The sequence below is a fragment of the Rhopalosiphum maidis genome, chromosome 2 (assembly GCF_003676215.2).
Source record: "Rhopalosiphum maidis isolate BTI-1 chromosome 2, ASM367621v3, whole genome shotgun sequence".
NCBI lineage: Eukaryota > Metazoa > Arthropoda > Insecta > Hemiptera > Aphididae > Rhopalosiphum > Rhopalosiphum maidis.
The window spans coordinates 65,894,847-65,914,806 of NC_040878.1; the positions used below are offsets into that span (position 1 = coordinate 65,894,847).

General features: G+C 35.6%; 1 protein-coding gene across 1 annotated transcript in view; it reads left to right on the top strand.

The window, feature by feature from the left end:
- The first annotated feature begins 325 nt into the window (after window positions 1-325).
- The window catches only part of LOC113551626 (Krueppel homolog 1), a 32,807-nt gene continuing 13,172 nt past the window's right edge, over window positions 326-19,960 (top strand). The window contains exons 1-3 of the mRNA XM_026953978.1: window positions 326-1,009; window positions 4,079-4,156; window positions 10,596-10,863. Coding sequence (XP_026809779.1) covers window positions 326-1,009; window positions 4,079-4,156; window positions 10,596-10,863 — 1,030 coding nt within the window. The remainder of the gene's footprint in view (window positions 1,010-4,078; window positions 4,157-10,595; window positions 10,864-19,960) is intronic.

Consider the following 19,960-nt stretch of genomic DNA (forward strand, 5'->3'; position numbering starts at 1 on the left):
TTTTTTATTTTTTTGTTTTACAGATTCGAAAGAAAAAATTACGTTTTCTATTTTTGCAATCGCGTAGTCGTCGTACAAATCGAGTGAATTGCTTCCGGACGGATTTTACGCGCGTCATGTGCAACTACTACTGCAGTCACTACTACGGCTACCACCACCGCTGCCACTACTGCGTCTGACCATCGTTGTTTGGACACGCGAGCGAACAGAGAGTACGGATATATCATCGAATTGTTTTACATCAGTCAAGACGATCTCTTCGGTCCCGCTGGATCTTCGCGCCTCGCCCGGCCACGAACACCTGCAGGGCGACGACGACGACGAAATGTCGGCGGACATACAGCAACAACAGCAGTCCGTGTTGTTGCAAAGGCCGGTGTTCAAGATGAACCCGGCTGCGGATTTCTGGCAGCAACAGCGGCAACAGTACCAGCAGCAGCAACAACTCCAGCAGCAGCAGCAGCAACAGCAGCAGCAGCAGCAGCAGCAACAGCAACAGCAGCAGCAGCAGCAGCAGCAACAGCAGCAGCAGCAGCAGCAGCAACAGCAGCAGGCGGTTGACGCTTCGCCGTCGCCGCAACCTCAGGCGGCGCCACCGCCGCCCACGCTGCAAGTCAACCATGACCAGCAGCAAGTGCCGTCGTCCCTCGTCGTTGTCGGTCAACAACAACAGCAGCAGACGCCGAACAACGTACAGGTGACGGCCGACGAGGCGATCGCCATGGTCGCTCAACAAGTCGCACAACACCAACAACGGCAGCAACAACAACAGACGCAGAACGCCGAGATGACCGACGACACGGACGTAATCGTCGGACAACCGTCGCCGGCGGCAATCCGCGCGGCCGTCCAGCAACAGCAGCAGCAGGACTCGACGTCAGCCGTCGGACTGGCCGGACAACCGGCGGTCCCCGGCGACCCGTCCGTATCGGTCGTCATCAACCAGAACAATTCGCTCGTACTGAGCGACCCGAAAATGATGACCGAAAAACTGGTCAGCGAACTACAGGTGAGTCGATTTTATTTCCACGCTTAATCTATTCCACTTTAATAATTATTAATATAATGTCTGCAATTAAAAAAAAAATAAATAAATAACCCGTTTTTCCCATCACAATAACAATTTGTTTATCGACAAGTTTTTTTATCCAGTTTTTTATTTTTTATATTCTAATGCGAAATTTGATTTAAAATAAAATAAAATAAACAGTGATACGGAAAAAAAGTAACGGGCGATTTTTTACTTTTTCTGACAGGAAATATATTTTCCACCGTAAAACTACATACATTTTTTTAATGATAATATAATACTCCCTGTGGTTTTATTTCAAAAATAATATAATTTAAAAAATAAAAATTTACAAACTACAACTTCAATTTTTCTAACTAAAAAACGTTAGGTAGATTCATATTTGTATGATAATACGCTAATATTTTTCAATTAAAATAAATTATAAGTAGAACAAAATAATCATGCCCGACAAAATGAAATTAAACCAATGAAATAAAATAATATCACTAAAAAAATATATTGATGAAAAAATATTTTTTCATAGTTAAAATAATAGTTTTTTTGTAGTTTTCAAAATATTTTTAAAAGTAACAATCAAAATATTATTATTATAAAGTATGCTATTGAATTTTATTTTAAACTTTGAAAAAAAATATTTTCTACAAAAACTTCAATGAATGAAATGTTAAACTAAATTTCCCGTTTTATCTCAAAGTAAAATTTGTATTTATTGTTCATAATATTACATATAATATTTATTTTAAAATATATCAGATACAAATTAGTTTCAAAAAAAATATTGTTTTTAAGTAAAAAAAGCCTGCACGTGTACTTGGGTTGCAATAAGTAGAAAAAACACATATTTATTTTTAAAATTAAATTATACCGAGGTAAAAAAAATAAATGCACTGAAATAATATTAATACAAAACAGATTGTTGGCATAATATCAAATAGAAAGAGCTGATGACGGCCAATAAAAAAAACGTAATTAAAAGCGACATATAGGTGTAAAAATAATGATAGGCGAAAGCCGAAAATATTATATTTAATTTTGTTACTTAACCGAAATTATTCAAAATAATTAATACTTAAATGAGTTAAATGCACACAATATAAAATATAAATATCCTATAATTTTCCCAATTATATTAATACAATATTTCTTCTAAATTCAAATTAATTATAATTCCTTATGAAAAAATATTTAATTAATTGGTATACACGTATAGATATTCAAATAGATTCAATATGTTTCGCTGCGAACGACATCATTTTATTTTAAACTAAATAAAGTTACAATGTATAAAATATATACTATTAAAATTTAAAAAATTAAATCTTGAAAATTATACTAAAATATTGACAGTTAATGTTATAATTCTTATAAACATTGTTATTTTATGTAAGTTAAATTTATTTTTATGTTTTTATATCATCTAAAAGTATTTTTATGTTCGATCAGAAGGTAAAATTTTAAAGTTTCCTATTTTATTGAATCGAACTTTTATGAATTATTAATTGTCTACTCTTAGCTAATAATTAATATGTATATACATCAAATGGCATGCCAAACATAGATTGTTGGCTTCATTCCTCTTGAAAAGTTTCAAATTAAAAAATTAAAGCCTACCGAGGTTATTTTTTTTTCTAATTGTACAGTAGGTACAGTAACGAAAAATAGCAAATAAACTAATTAAGCGTTAAAAGTATATTTTAAAACATAACTATAAACTTACAAGTAAAATGCACTGTTGACCAAATAACAGAATAAAGTTAAAAAAAATTATTAAAAAACGAATAAATACAAAAATAAATGACAGTGTTTAATGAGAAAAATTAGTATGTTTAATTGTGAAATTGAAGTTCACGACTGGACACGGTACACCAATGTGCCGTGGTCATTGTTGCCCAAACTGCCACGGGGGTAGTTTTTTTCTCGAATGTCTAACCTTATAAAAACCGGTCGACCGGCTTGAGCACGGGCTACACAACCGGATGGTCGCCAGGAGGTGTTGCGCAACACGCGCGACCCCTATTAACATGTAGGGTATTTCGAAATGGGGTAGCCCTTAGTAGTTTATTTTTTGTATTTTTGGGGTGCCGACTGGCCATTTGAGCTGCTGTCGTTCTTTCGGTTTCGTCACAATGTTTAAAGTCTGCAGGAAAAACTCATATTATCGTAAATAATAATAATAATTACAATCTGAATGCTATGGAAACAATAATATGATATTGAGAATAATTGTAGTTTTAAATTTTGAGTGGAGGGAGAGGAAACCGCCAAAAGCCGAAAGTTTTGCCTACGAAAAAATAGGAGTAACTCGCGCGGTAAAAAATGTGGGTGGGTGAGTGTATGGACTACATAGAGGAGGAGAACATAAGGAAACTCGGTTTAAGGACGAAGGAGCAAAAGGAAACGGAAAGGACCTGCGCGTTACTGCCGGTGAACTACTGTGTGCGGTGGCGCGCTCTTCGCTCCAAGCTTTTCGCCGCTGATACCGAGACCGAACCGTAGTGACCACGTGAACACAACACGAGTCACAACCCCTTTGGCCGATTTGAAGCCAAATAACATGTGTCCGACAAACGTATTAAAAAAAAAATAATAATAAAATATATGGATAATTATTATAAATACAAAAAATTCATGATATTATAGAGCAGTAATATTAACTGCCAACAACAATTTTCAATAGCCAGAATAAAATGATGTACTTACCACGTCAAATCAGTATGAAATAATACTAATAATATACTAATATAAAATAATATAACAAGATCCAAAAAAAAAAAAAAATAAAAAATTTAAGTTCATAAAATAAAAAAAATTGTATTCATTTAGGATATTATAATTATCGATTAAAATACCAAATAATAACCGAGTCGTGATTATCCAATAACTTTAGTACCCTGTAAGATGTATTATGTGGTTGATCCTATACATACAAATATGTTGTTACTAATAATATAATGTGTTTTCGTTTGACTCTAACCAAAGAAAAAAGATACAACTGTGTATTATTATTTTTTTTAATGCTGCTTATTGTGGATTCACCATGTGCAGAACCGATCGATATCAGACCGCACTCTTGAAGAATGCTGGTCCACTCTTCAGCGAGTCAGCTGGAACGTCTTTCGTTCAGTACGCTATATTTTTACATATAACAATTTTATAATCATAGTATTCTACATAGTATTATTTTGAACTTTAATTTTGTTTATGGTTTTATTTCGAACGAATAGCGTGTGTTTTATGCGTGTGTATGTGTGGAATTTTTGTTTGGTTGTTATTATTATATCATTATTATTTTGCTCACTTTTTGCCTGCATGTTTTTATTACCCTCCTGAAAAGTCAAAATAGCTTTTTATTGTAATACGACTGAAATTTGTTTACTGCACGTTCCTTTCGATATTATTTTTGTGCGCCATACAACACATCGTATAGGTATTGTTTATTTGTATATAACCTATACCAGTCAAGAGGGGGTGAAGTGAGAGCACTAAAAATATACCAAGAAAAATACCGTATTACAAAAGTCTCCGGGTCACGCGACCGTTCTACCTACGGACGTCTCCTATCAATACACACTCACACACAAATACCCTTTGCAGGCAATCGTGTGGAAAAAATCAAACTGCTCATTTGATTCTATCACGAGAAAACATATTATTTACCTACAAACTATATATTATGTACACACACATACTCATATAATATGTGTGTACCGTAAAACGCCCGTATTATATTGTATTTTCATGTTACTATTATACTTTTTTTTAAATTTCTTTTGAATTTAACAATTAGACGATTTTCAGTGAAAATAAAAAAAAAAAACTGCTCACCGAACAATACAAAATCGTTCGTCAATAATATACTACTTGAGATAAAGATCTTTGGGTTAAAATATTCCATTTTTCTACTGTTACGGATATAGGATCGATGACCCTCTATAAGTTTTGCATAACGTCAATTAAAACCATTTTGTCGTAACAAAGGATAGATACTCCTTCTGTTTGGTAACTGCGGCCGCCGCCGTCGCCACCACTACCACCGCCCGACCGCCGCGTCGTCATCTCGTCCTTATAGCTCCAATAGTCGTATGAAGTCCGATTGTGTTTTTGTATGTAAATATACATCCATCCGCTATCTTGATTCTGCCGTCCAAACTCAATTAATGAATTCTCCTTTTTTTTTTACCTCTTCCCCTCCTCCATACAACCACTTCACTACGTCACGGTTTCTTCCGAGGAGACATGACGCTGACATGTGCCACGGACAAGGTTAATTAGAGCGATATACGAGCGCACCGGTGTATCTGTATAAAAGTCATTGAAAGTCCATCCACGGTGGTTCATCTTTAAAACCGTGAGAAAGTACCGTTAGCAGCTGTTAAAAAATTATTTTATTTTTTTTACCCGTTCCTTTTGTTTTATAAAACAAAAACCCCAGTTTGTTATCTTGCATACAGGGACAATCCGGTTTATTTTTTTTTCATTAACAAGAGGATTATAAAAAATCATATCTCTTACATACGGTATTACAACGGTTAAAATAGAAAAAAAAACACCACTAAAACGGTATTAAAATGTTTCTTTTTTTTTTCATTTAAATTTTATCTTATCTTAATTTTTATATGTATATATGAATTAAATTATTCGAATCGGCTTCGTGTGCATACGACATGTAATTAATATCAAAATCAAATAGATAAATTACGAATATTAATAATTATTAATTACATATTCATTCGATTCAAAACATGTTATCAGTTTAACCAGTAAAAGTTAATAGGCACTACATTTACTAGTAGGTATACATTAAAATATGTACTTCAGCAATTGTTGACTCATATTGTTCTCGCAATAAACATCAAATGCTCAAAACTTGTTTAGATTACTAAGGTAATTAGGGTAGTAAATAATATTTATGATTCCCTCTATTAATCGTTACGGATTTTAAATTAATTAATCGTTAATGTTAAATCTTTAAGAAAATATATGTAACAATCAAGTCATTTATAGTATAAAGTTAACCGTCGTAGCAGTATATTATTTTAGATTATATAATGCTATTGCTAATCTATTATGATCTATGTAATTATATCGAAAGATCCCAACTATAATTTTCGGCTTTCATTTTACCGGTCCATTTCGGCCGGTCGTGGATCGCCGACACCGGCCAGGTATATATTATATTTGAAGGCGAACGTATTGGATTAATATCGCAATTTTAATTAACTCCCGTCCGTGTAATAGCCTGATAAAATATTATTTAGCGATTTATTTACTATGCCTTTTGCTCTCATCGCGAAAACAATGATACGAGTAGTACATTTTTTTTAGTATTAAATTATTGTACCGACAGTAGTAGATGTGCATTCGAATCACGTCGGCCGGCGGAAGCCGACCCGTGAAGCGGTCCGAAATCCGAAGGCTTGATGGCGGCAGCGGTACGCGTAAACCTATTATTGTAAAACAATGAAAAATTGTATCGAACAAAAAAATAAAATAAAATAATCGAAAATAATTAAAAAAACTACTCAGAACACAATGCCTTAAAATCGCCGGACCGAGGAAACAACACCTAGCGATACTAATGGTGGATAGGGGGGTGCACCACAATGGCGGCAGTTCGGACCCGGCAATTTCATACGCAAATACTTAATAGTAATAATAATAACAACAACAACAATAATAATTATAATAATATTATAATGCGAGTAGTAAAACAAAACGAAAAACGTCGTCGAGGCTTCCGAAAGAAATAAATTCGAACGCGGCACGCGAGAAATACGAATGTGGCCATAAATAAAACGCCGGCACCGCGTTTATTTTTCTGCTAAGAAAATCCCGCGCGCGCATATTTTATAATAGTATATAAATAGGTAAAACTATAGTATTGTCGAACGGCCCCGGGGCGGACGGCGCCGCCCAACGCTCGAAAGTAAGAAAAAATATTATTGTTATTATATACGATTTTGTAATCTGATTTCGCGGGCCAAAAACGCCACGTGCACGAACACCGTTGGCTTACACAAAACCGATCAAAATTAAATTTATCGTGTCTTGCTCTGCCCCCGCGTGTGTTAGCGTTTTCTCGATCGAATACTACTATATACTCGTACGACGGAGAAAAACAAATTCTAAAACTAAAAAACGTAAATCGAAAAAGCCGCGAGGCGCGCGTCGTTCGCGTTAAAACAAAAAGAAAAAATTACGATAACGAGTATCACCCACTCGATGTTATATCACATAGGTACGCAATATAATATAACAATTTAATGTTTTATTAGTACGGCGTATAACGACATCACTACGTATATTATTAATAAATAATAATTAAACATTATTATTATGATAATCTCGAATGGTTTGCGATCGTCGTCGTTCGGATTCGCCGCGAGGTCGTTAAACGTCTGGTGACGTATACACGATGCGATAAAGAAAGAACATCAGTTATAATATACACACTCTAAAACACATGTACACACACACACACACATACACTCACACACACATACACACACATACACACACTCGGCACATATGTAAAGTTCCCGACCTAAGTCAACGTTGGGTTAGGCTAATATCGACGTCGGCGGTGCCGGCGCGGCGTACAGTACTGTCTGCGTCTTCGTTCGTCCAACAACCGCGGGCGGCGTCTAACCGCGAATTCCGCGCCGTGATGATGCTACCGTCGCCGTGGCTTATGCGATAAGCTAGTTTCACTACAATATCGTATTGACTTATTCCTGTTATATTTCAAAGCCGTTCGAATTAAAAAAAAAAAAAAAAAAGTCGTTTTGATGGTCCGTCGCAATTATCATGAAATACAACTGTTTAGACTTGCAGATCAAAGTGAGTAGTAATAATACTGCAATTATAGTTACGACTCGCGCGCACATATTTTTTTGTTTTTGCCGCCGGAGACGCGCTTACCGCACCGATTTAACTGGGTCAACCAACCGCCGACGGGGTATGTTTGTTCTACTATACATTTTTTCTCTCGATATTTTTATAATTTTTACTTTTAATTATTATTATTATTATTATTATTTGCTCTTACGGCCGAGTACCAACAACGTCTTCCACACACACACGCCTACACACACTTCACAGTGCACATCACACAACAGTTGCGTCGGGCTCGCGCGTCGACATGTGGCTGACGGCGACGGCGGCGTAGCGCACGTCCCACTCGCGTTTCCGTCGGGTGCACGATCGTCCCGTTAAATTTCTAAAACGGATTGCGCTCGAACCGTTCACAGTTTATCAATAGAATTCGACTTGCATGATAATGATATATTCGAACTCCCGGCTGCCACCACGGACACCTCTGAACAATGGAAATCAATCGGGTGCGAGACTGAGACGGTAGTCTCAACTTGTCTTCCGCGACGCGTCACAACTCGCCCAGATTCCTTCCGCGTCCTTGTCCGCTATTTTTAGACGATTTCTAATTATAATACGTTCGGCCAGTCGTGAACCCGAATCCCTCCACTCGCCCGCTCACCATCCCGACTCTCTCGGAAACCCAAAAAACACACAGGACCCCCTACCAAGACGTTCGGACAGTATTTTTTTTATGTTTATTTTTCGATTCGTCATCTTTTATTACCTATGTATATATATATAAATATACCGCGCACCTATACTTATATTTTCGTTCTTAGCGAGAATATTTACACTGACCAACCTCAACACGATAAGCGTTATCATCGAGCGGTGCGTTGACCCGAGTGACGGTCAACTACATAATAGACGTAAATACATAATATAGTATTTACGTCGTCGATGACTGACGACGTGACAGTGCGAGTCATGGCTATAATTTAACCTCCTCGGCCTATTGCCCATACATTCCGTGAATCTGAACGCCCGTGTTTGTTTTTATTGTATTGCAGTTAATGCGTTCGATATTAATCAATCAGAAGATTTCTTTATATTTTTTCCCGTCATAATAATCATTATTATTTCAGTACTGATACGCATCGCCGAAGGGGTTGATGGATTGTGTCTGTCTGTATAGTTCATTAGTGTTCATTAGTCGTGTTTGACGGGTTTCCGAAAGGGTTGTTTGTTTAAATTTTTTTCCCGTTACGACCATCACCTGGTGTTTTGAACCACCGTAGACATTATCTTATGTTGACCTTATGTCGACTACTGTAGTAATGGTATCGGGCGGTGGTTGGTGGTGGTGGTGTTGTTTTGCAGGTGATCGTATAGTCACGCGGGGTATGTGTTTGTGTTCTGCGGAAGACGTCACCGAGTACAGCGTAAATCAAAATTAATAATATTAAAATTAATTTCCATCCGTTATTTTTTAATTTTTTTTTCTTCTGTTCTTTGTCTTATTTGCAATCCACGTCGACCGCCGTCGTCGTCGTCGTCGTGTAAATGTTCGGATATCAGTCAAACGGAGTTCGGGCGCGCGAGAATAAAAAATAGTTTTTAATCATCGTCGGAATCCATAAAAATCACATCGGCTCCGCTAAGTGTTTATAATGGATTTACCCCTTTTTACCACTATACTTCCAGTCGGTATTAAAAAAAAAATATATGTATATATATTACGGCCATCACTGTTGCCGAGAAAATGCAATCAATGTTAAGTGGTTTATTGTTTTTAACCGTAGTTGTTGTAGTTATCGTCTCGTGATTTTTTCTCATTTTTTTTTTGCCAATTTCATTTTATTTTACGTGTACGCGACCAAAGCACTCGCATGATGCCTGTGTCCGTGCAATAGTATATATATATATATTATGTAGTATGTCCCTTATTGTATTATACTATAATATGAGCTATTGTTTATAAATACGTGTGTAGTATGTATTTATGTGTGTATGTGTTTGTGTTTTATCTATAATTTAGTATATGTAATAGTGTGTTACACTGGCCGGTGACGATGACACGGCAGCAACGCGGAGGCGGCAACGAAGTATAATTTTTTAATTGCTCCGGTTTAATTAACCGCACGGGTGGGTTAAAAAAAGCAGCATTTCAATTAATATTTTAGAGCGAAATAATAAAAAAAAAAGTTTGTAACCTAGTAATTCAACCCTATATACTTGGGGTTTATTTTTTTAATTAATCCCTCGTTTCAACGCGTTATAATACATATATGATCTCGCGCATACGGTTTTAAAACGTCAGGTGTGCCAACCCTCACGGGACCTAATAATATGTGCGGCGTGTTTATTTTACCCCGTATACGAGTATTTCAATTTTTTTTTCGGTTCCTTCCCCCTCCCCACCGGCAATCCTTTTACCGCGGTGGCTGCTGACACACATAATGTGTTGTACCCCTTTTCGTCACGCGCCCCGTCGTATACCGGTCCCGAACCGGCTCCGTCCTCGCACAGCGACCGCATTCAGTAGTACTGCTGCTGCTACTGGCATTTTCGTCTCGCGCTCAGAATTTGTTCATTATTTCGATTGTTATTACGTTATTATTTTCATCGCGATCGCCGACACCATGAGCGTAAATTCGTCGCTTTCGCCGCCGCCGCCGCCGCCTCCGCGGCAATCGTCCGCAACTCCGCCGCGTACCTACTCACGTGCGTTTCGTTTGTGCCACAGATATTCATGCAAAAGTCGGCGGCCATGCAGATGCAAGCTCGCGACTTCGGCCGGCCCGGCAGCATCGGTGGTAGTTCGCTTAGTGGCAGCGGCCTAGAAGTGAGCAAACCACACCAGTGCCAACAGTGTCTCAAGTCGTTCAGCTCCAACCATCAACTGGTCCAGCACATTCGCGTCCATACCGGCGAGAAGCCGTACAAGTGTTCCTACTGCGAGCGCCGGTTCAAACAACTCAGCCACGTCCAACAGCATACCAGACTACACACAGGTACTGAATACAATTTCATTACTAAATATAATGTCTGTAGTATACGCGAATATCGAATATTCAGCACTTTCGTATAATATATTATGAGTTTAAATTTTAAACAACCGTAGATAACGTAGGTTGTAATGTTACATAATAATAATACGAGGCAATAGGTGTGATTCGGTTCGCGATTGATATGAAAGTCGTAAGTCCACCGGGTCATTTAAAATTCTATCACTATATACAATAAGCTATACTAGCAGAAAATTGTATATGTCTAAAAATTATAGATATATAGATGTACATAACACTTATAACTGGGTGCGGGGCGTAGGTAAGTTTCCAGAATTGTACAGTTGCTCTTCCAACTGTAATTATAGGAAATGGATTTTTGAAAGCAACAAAAAATAAAGGGATGACGTGATTGCAGAGGAAAATAAATAAAAAAAAAATTCTTTACAGAATGTCTTGCAGCAGTACCTATATACATATATACTGATTTTGCTCTGACGACGAAGTAAAACACAATAAGAAAGTCGAGTAAAGTTGTTATATTGTTTTTAATTCTTACGAGCCTGCGAATTTCCAATCATATCCAACCAATTTGCACCCTCTCTCCCAGTTAAACAGCTCTCCATCGTCGCATGGAACTCACCCTATCATCACCCCGTGCCCATCATCCGTCGTTGACGTTTTTTCTGCAGTTCGACGTTTTCTCGGGCCCATTCACTTATATTATTATGTATTCAAACTTTTTGAAAGTCTTTCCACCCGCTACCCGTAAAAATTTACCGTTGTGTTCTGTTTCGAGATTGGTGAAAAAAATATATATCTTCCTAAAAGCCGAAACGGTGACGGAGTTTTAATTATACATTTCAACCGATAAGTTTTACAAAATAGTCACGCCGACGTATTTGCTTATCGAATTACCATCCGGCTTTGTCTTTTTTACGATCGAATAAAAAATAAAAATGGAGTATCTAATCTCTCGATTTTTCTACGTTTTTTGTGCATTTTTTTTTTTTTTTTGTTATTGGCGGAAAAATGTCCATACATAACAATCGTACGACGCCCGATACTCCACTATGATATTACTAGTTATATAATATGCTGCAATTATATAGATAAGTACTGCAGTAGGTATAATAAAAAATACTATGCTCTAGTGCAACGGTGACGACGTGCACTTTACAAAATTGTTTACATCACGTATATAATAACCGTCTCATCGCGTATCGATAGCATATTATATTATTATATATATATATGTGATATGTACAATACAAAGTTAATACAAACATATTATTATAGTCTTTATTTAATTGAACGAGATAAAGGCCTCAGCTTAACTTCGAACACAGTCGCGGGCCGTGTCAGTGAACCGATATGCAACTTTATCAGCGGTGGACGAGAGGCGTGATCTCCCCGACCGCCGCAAAACCATGTATATCTCTCGTTGTTTAGACGATATGATTTGATTTATTTGCCAATAATGTGTGCAACGTTTTATTGTTATTTTTCTATTTTATGGCCAAATGCGTCAAGTACGGATAATTCGTTAAAACCAAACTCATCGATAAGCAAACAACAATTATTAATTATTATTATTATTATTATTAAAATAAAATCTAGGTCAATCGTAATTCACGAATTATTAATAATAATTATTCCACGAACACACATAATAATGTGTGAATAATAACAGTAACCATCGTACATGGTAGGCGTATTGAGCTGCGGTACAATATAATACGCGATCTGCCTGATGAAATTTATTTAAATAATGCGTTTGAGCTTTGAAAATTGAAATGTAAATATATCCCTCAACAGTCCATAAAAAAATATGGCAGTGAGCATCAACAATTTTATAAGTGGAAAAAAAAACTAAATAAATAAATGGAATGAAATTAACACGAAAAAAATATAATCATTTTTTCGCATTTCCCGAATAAATCACGTTTCGAAAAATGGTCCATCATTAACAGCTATTCATTCCCGTTAATTTTCTTCCCTTCAATATTCTCGGAGAAAAGTGTCCCCCTTTTATGAATATAAAAAGAGCGACGAAATACGAAAAAAAAACCTTCTTGATTTTTCCCTACAGCGACGACCACGGTGGCTGCGTACACGGACCCTTGTCAACTCATTGGTCGTTTTATTGTTATTTACTTTTAACAGATATTGGAAAAAAAGGGCGTTTCGCAAGTACTCCCGCACTGTCGCATAAAAAAATAATATAAAAAAACGACCTAAAAAGTTTCCAATTATTCTCTGATAAATTCAATACCATCAACAAGTAGCCTGGCATCACATTTTTGCTCCATTTAATCCTGACGTTTATTAAAAAGTAAATATGTATATTGTATATGCAATATACACTTATACTTAAATATTTTTAAAAATTTATAAAAAATATTACGATTTTAATTGAAACACACATTATTTTCCCCGTTGTGCTCACTTTGCTCTCTCTGTATAAATCTGTATAAGGTATATTATAGTGTTTTAATCGAGCGTCATCGGAGAGACTCTGTTTTTAATTAATAGCCAAACAAATATTGGTCTTTCCACTTACACACACGCACGCACACACTACTATACTAAATTATTATTATTATTATTATTATTATATGTATACGATTCATACGCGTGCGATTAAAACTGCAGCTGCGTCAGAATTGGCTCTCACACGCCACACGTCGACATCGTATGTGTATATAATAATAATAATAATAATAATAATAATAGGTAATATCTCACATTCTCAATTCTCACCCCCTCTGGGTGGGGTTTGGCACACACATGTGGGCGTGTGCGAAATCAAACATGGCTGATGTCCAGCACTGTGTACGCGAAATACGCAAGGGTGAAACGAAGGTTATCGATATAAGAATAATCCTAGAAAAACGCTGACTATTATATATACCCCTATAATACAGCCATTGGCCGTATATACTTAACATTGATACAGTATACTTAATGCGATGGTATGATACAATATGTGTTCAGTACCTATCCCCGTAGCATCCGGATGATGTAGGCATAGTGTTTTGATGTACCCGTCGACTGCAGTAGAATACCTAATTATGTTTTAATACTTCGATGATAACATAACACGTTGTGGTACAAAACAAATGTAGATGAAATGTCATTCTTGCGACTTGGTCAATATTATGATATTGTTATTATACTTCGTATAGGTATAATAGTATAATATATTGATATATACATGTCATATATTATTTAGTGCACCGTGCATAGTACGCTGACGCCACCGCATTTTCCACCGATACGACTAAACTACACGGCTGAATTTTGTCTTATCACAGTTACGACGATAATTATTAAAATATGTATTATTAATTATTATACTACGAATCGGTGAATATGTTAAAAACGATAATAATATTCTGATAATTACCTATTAGTTTTCATCAGAGTACATATTTTTTTATGTTAAGGTTATAGCTTAGTTTCGGAGTATAAGTTACTGAGTAAACCGTTAACTATACGCTGAAAATTATAAGCAAACGCTCCACATTAATTGAATGTTAATAATTGAATTAACAGAAAATATTATTTATTTTTTCGCATGGTAAATATAATATTGTTTTTTGTTTTTCCGAAAATTCCTCGATATTGTTGTTCGGGATAAATCAAATTTCAGATCAAACACGGCAGCGAACTTTTAATTGTTTTTATATATGTATTTCAATATCTATAACATGATTATTTTTCAATTGCAATTCGCAGAATCTACAAATATTTAATTATAAATTAAATTACATATGAAATCATAAAATATGTCCGTTTCGTTTTTTTTAGAAAAGCCTACTTTGTCCACGTGTATAAACTCATTTCTATTAATATCCCTCAGAATTTCTGAGCTATTAAATTCCCGCGAATGGTCAATTAATTATGTGAAACGAAATAAAATCAGCACCGAATGAGAGAAAAAATATGCACATCCAAAAATATAAAAATACATAATATTTTAGCGACGGCGGCGGTGCGAAAATATGATTTTGGTTGGGCTCCGGCGGGAACGAATCGAATTACCGAAACCAATTTCCGCGTGTACGCCAATCTCCGGTGAAAAATATTGTCGCCGACAAAAAAAAATATCACCGTAAAAAATAATAATAATTATTGACACGTGGCAGTAAAACTCATTCTCCGTGGTTGTCACATTATTATTATCATACTTATATTTTATTTTAATACAATATTATAACGCGTTTAATACTCAAGTGCGATATTTGTACCCACTACGCGTATAACGAATGCGGTCACTACACACGGGTATTTTTAAAACCGCCAATCACTGTGGGGGTTTGTGCAGTAGTGCTTCGTCGCCAGCCGAGAGAGAAGTATGAGCAGTACAGAACTTCAATAGATATGACATGTATAAACTGTAAGCCACGGAGGCGATCAAACCGTGTAAAAGGTATTTGGTGTATTTTCTAATAATAATAAACAAAAGCGGTACCATATTATGTAGGTATAATGCTACTATAATTAAACAAGTACTGTGCGTACACTACAACATAATATAGCATTTTATGATCGTCTATTAGGATATGTGCGCGAACGCTGTTATCAGCGAATTACGATTTCGTAGGCATACACACAGTAGATATCGTATAAAATATTATAATATTACACCTATATGGAATTATTATATATTACGATATGGACAACGGTCACTGACGGCAGTAGCACCGGTTAGCGACGTCGGCGACGTAGGCGTTCGTGTATACGTTATACGCGTATACAAAAAAAAAACGCCCTGGACGTACCTATAGGAATTAATTCGTATTATTCGCAATAATTTTCAAATAATAGAAATAATAATATATTCACCGGAAGTACCGGCACCAGTTCTGTAGCGATGCTCCGTGTATATTATGTACGACCGCATAATGACCGGCGGCGGTGGGAAGAACGACCGTCTTCGTAAGGGTACGGAACAAACGTTGAAACGGCACGCGCGGACGGCCGGGAAATAAAATAATATTATAGAACACAGTAATACACCACCTATAGCTATTTGTATAATAATATATTAATATAAAGACGTCCGCCGGACACGTCCCGTGCGGCGGCGGCGGCCGACTGATTGGCGGCAAATCGGCAATAACTGGCGCACGGCGGGAGTTTAACTGAAAATTTACATATTATAATATATTGTTGTTATTATTACGGAGTTAACATTTATTAATACCTAATACTTAAATATTTACAATTATTGATCATTTTTTTTTTTGTTGACATATTATCGTTTTTTAGAACATAGGTCCAAAATCTTAACTAGGTCTATATATATATATATATGTCTTTATCGCTGTACCCCACGAAAGACGGTCGTAGAAAATCCGGCGCATAGTAGTGCGGGTCCGTATTGTAAATCATACAGTACTATAGCTGAGTCTCAGAAAAAAAATAAATTTTCCTTTTCATTTCAACAGACTTTGGACTGTGTGTTATTTATTATCTAGTATAGTTACAAATATAATTAGGTTAGGAAAATGTTTTATTTTATCATCTTTTGCACGCTTTTTTTTTTTTCAAAAGTATAATTATTTGATATTTAATTGAACTAAAAATTACTGTAATTATTTCCGGATCCAAATCAAATGCAGCCACAAAATTCAGTTCAGCAGTTCAGTGTACCTACATTAATCTTCTTACTTAAATTACTGACGTCTTGAATAATCATTTTAAACATAGTTTTTTAATTTGAATACTATATTATATTATAGATCGAGTTATAACTATTTTAATAAAAATAGATAACTAGTGTATACATGGGCAAATATTCATGGTTTCAACAAATTTAATACATTTTGTTATACATGTATAGGCTAAGCTATTTTAAAATCTAAATACTATTCATAATGATAGTTACGACTTGAGAGAACTACGGAAGGTCTAATTTAATGCCATTATTTATTTGGTGAAACGTCCTGGTATATAATAATAACAAAATAAAGAAAAACATTAGATAGATAGAAAGATAGGCACCCATATTATTTATAAAAATTAAATCTAGAATAAACAAAACGAGATTTTTTGATAAAAACTCATGGACTAAAAATGTATATAATTATACACGCCCCCTCGGGGTCGTGCATAATGATTTATATTTAAACGTTATACCTACTGACACAACTCGTTTGTTCAAACGATTACAACGTTTTATTTTTTTCACGTAAACGAAATAATACTTCTCGGTTGTCCATAACTAATGAAGTACACATAACTTTCAATTGTTATTTTTTTTTTCAAAATTTAATTTTTAAAACAAATCTGATTTTATACTATTTTTTTATATTATAACGTTTGTGTTCGATAAGTTTAATATATATACCTACTTCAATATCATCGATTTACAAATACAAATACACTATATTGTATTATTATAATAATATAATACATTATATATTATAGTAATATAGTGCATTAAAAGTGTGTCTAAAACGTTGTACCTTCAACTTTGTACACATCAAATGTGGTAGGGATCACATATTACGATGATATATTGATATATCATTATAATAATATAATATAATATGTATTCCTTTCGCACGCTCAATGGTTAATGATAACACGTATTAACTATTAACGAGCTGATTTACCTATACATTAAACTAGTTATTATACTCATTACATATTTTATAGTGATATATTATATAGTAATAATAAACCTATATATTACCCCCACCCATAATTTTTTTGTTTAAATTTTAAAATTTAACGTCATTGGTATAATTGTAAACTTTTAAACGACGAGTAGGTATGTATTTCGCACGTTGCATACGTAGATACATCGTCGGTATTATTTCGTCTAAAATAATAGGAATTATTGATTTTCATCATGTGTATGCGTGTACACACAGTTCTATCTTTCTCGTACGGTCTCTCTCGCTCTCTGGACCCTAACCGGGACGCCTTTTAGACGAAGGAAAGGGCAGCGGGAAATGAAATGGAAGTGGCGGCGGACACCCTTTTTGATGGTCGTCAACGTCGGATGCGGTGGCGGCGTCGGCGTCGGTTGCGGTGGGGGTTAAATTGCTGCATCGATGGCCGCGCGAAAATGGGTTTGGTCTAGCCGTGGCTAGCGATTTCACTATTGGTCAACACGTTTGTCTATGCGCTTCGCATTCACTAACTGTGTCACGTGGCGGCAGTGGCGGTCGTGCATTCTGCGTGTACTATTATTATAATAGTACATCACTACGATGACGTCATAAAATCGCGATTTTCGGTTTACATTATTGTCTGAACTCTTGAACTCGTTTTCGTCTTTACCACACCGAAATAAATACAACGTTCATTAGTGTAGGTGCATAGGCAGAAATTAAATAAGTATAACCGAGAAATAGAACGGTATTATTATTATTTTTTCATATCATATATTTTGGTAAGACCAATTTAATCCAGGAAACCCGAAGACATTAGTGGACGATACCTGCTGTGTTCACGGGAAAAGGGTTGAAAAAATGTATAAGTTAAAACTCACGCAAAACGTACGCACTTAATTTCCGTAAAAGGGTCACGATAATAGTATAAGGTGGTGGTGAGTGTTTAAGTTTCTTACATTTTTTTTTTTTTTTTTTTTTTTTACGTTTCGCATAACACAGTTAATTGTGTAGCCCTTGTCCACGCCCACCGTTGTCATCAACCGCACGATCATTAGCATATAAACGAAGCAAAGGCGATACAATATTATTATTATTAAGTGTCCGGAAAAACGGCAGAGCCTTTTTTCCGTATAATAATAACAATATTTCTTTGGGCAAACGACAAGTACTTTGTAATCGTATTCCGGTCACGTATTTTGCGAGGTGAGAAAAAGTGGTTGTTAAAAATTATGCTACTTAAGCTGCCTCTGTACAAATCGATCGTTTCAAATATTTTTATTTTGCGTATACCTAGATGTAACGATGACAGGATCGGAAAATAATTGTTAGTTACACGCAAGATGTGAAACAACTACCTATAATAAAATTACAATAATATTTAATCTATATATGTAGGTATATAACATTTAGCGTGCATGCGCACGCACATCTTTCCATTTTTTTCTTTGTCGCTCCAAAACAATTTATCCGATAAATATCCGTGCACACGTCATCAAGTATATACAGATACCATCTAAACGTCGTTGAAGAAACTTACGTTTGTGTGTATATAATATAAAAGATATGTGCCTATATACGTAGGTACGCGCGTTGTATTGCATCTATAATCTATATGCACTCGGCCCTCATATTTTATCACTATATAGAGGTACATGCATGTATATTGAATATATATATATATATATATATATATATGTATACATGTGTGTGTGCGTGTGTGTGTATATGTGTTGTGTGAAATATATATTATAATATCTAATATACAAGACTACAAGAGTGTGATCGGGCAATGTTCCAAGTCCGACGACGGCCGATGTCCCGCTCGTTGCATTGCGTACATTGTGTGTATGTTTGTGTTTATAAGGTACAAGTGAGTGTGCGAATATTGAGTGTGTGTGTAGAAAGTGTCTCCGAACAGGGTCACTTTAGGTCTAGCTCGCGGTGTACGATGATTTACGACAGAATTTATCGACATTATACACGTTGGGTTAATGAAAAAGTGGACAAAGTTCATTAAGTATGTAGATTCAGTTGAACACTTCGAGGCAATAAATTATCGGTCACGTTCCGAATGGATAAAATCGACTTATTATTCCTATATTTCTTTTTTTCGTTTTTCTTTTTTTTTTTTTACATATTGACGGGATTACTTCTTTGCTTACTCGATATATTTTTTTTCTTATTTTTTTCTTATTTTTCCAATCTAGCGTTCGTTATATGTATATATAGTGTTCGTGTGTATATGTATATATATACACAGACTTGTGTACGCGCACTGTAGCGGTTATAGGACGCGTACACGTAGAGAATGTTAACGGAAAACAAGCCGTTTATGGGCACGAACGACATTTATTGGACGTAGGCACGCATCGGTAAAAAGAAAAAAGATTATAATAATCCACCCAACCCGCTCACAAACGTATACCGCTTATCTTAACAGATTTTTCCTCTTCTTATCCATCCAATTTATG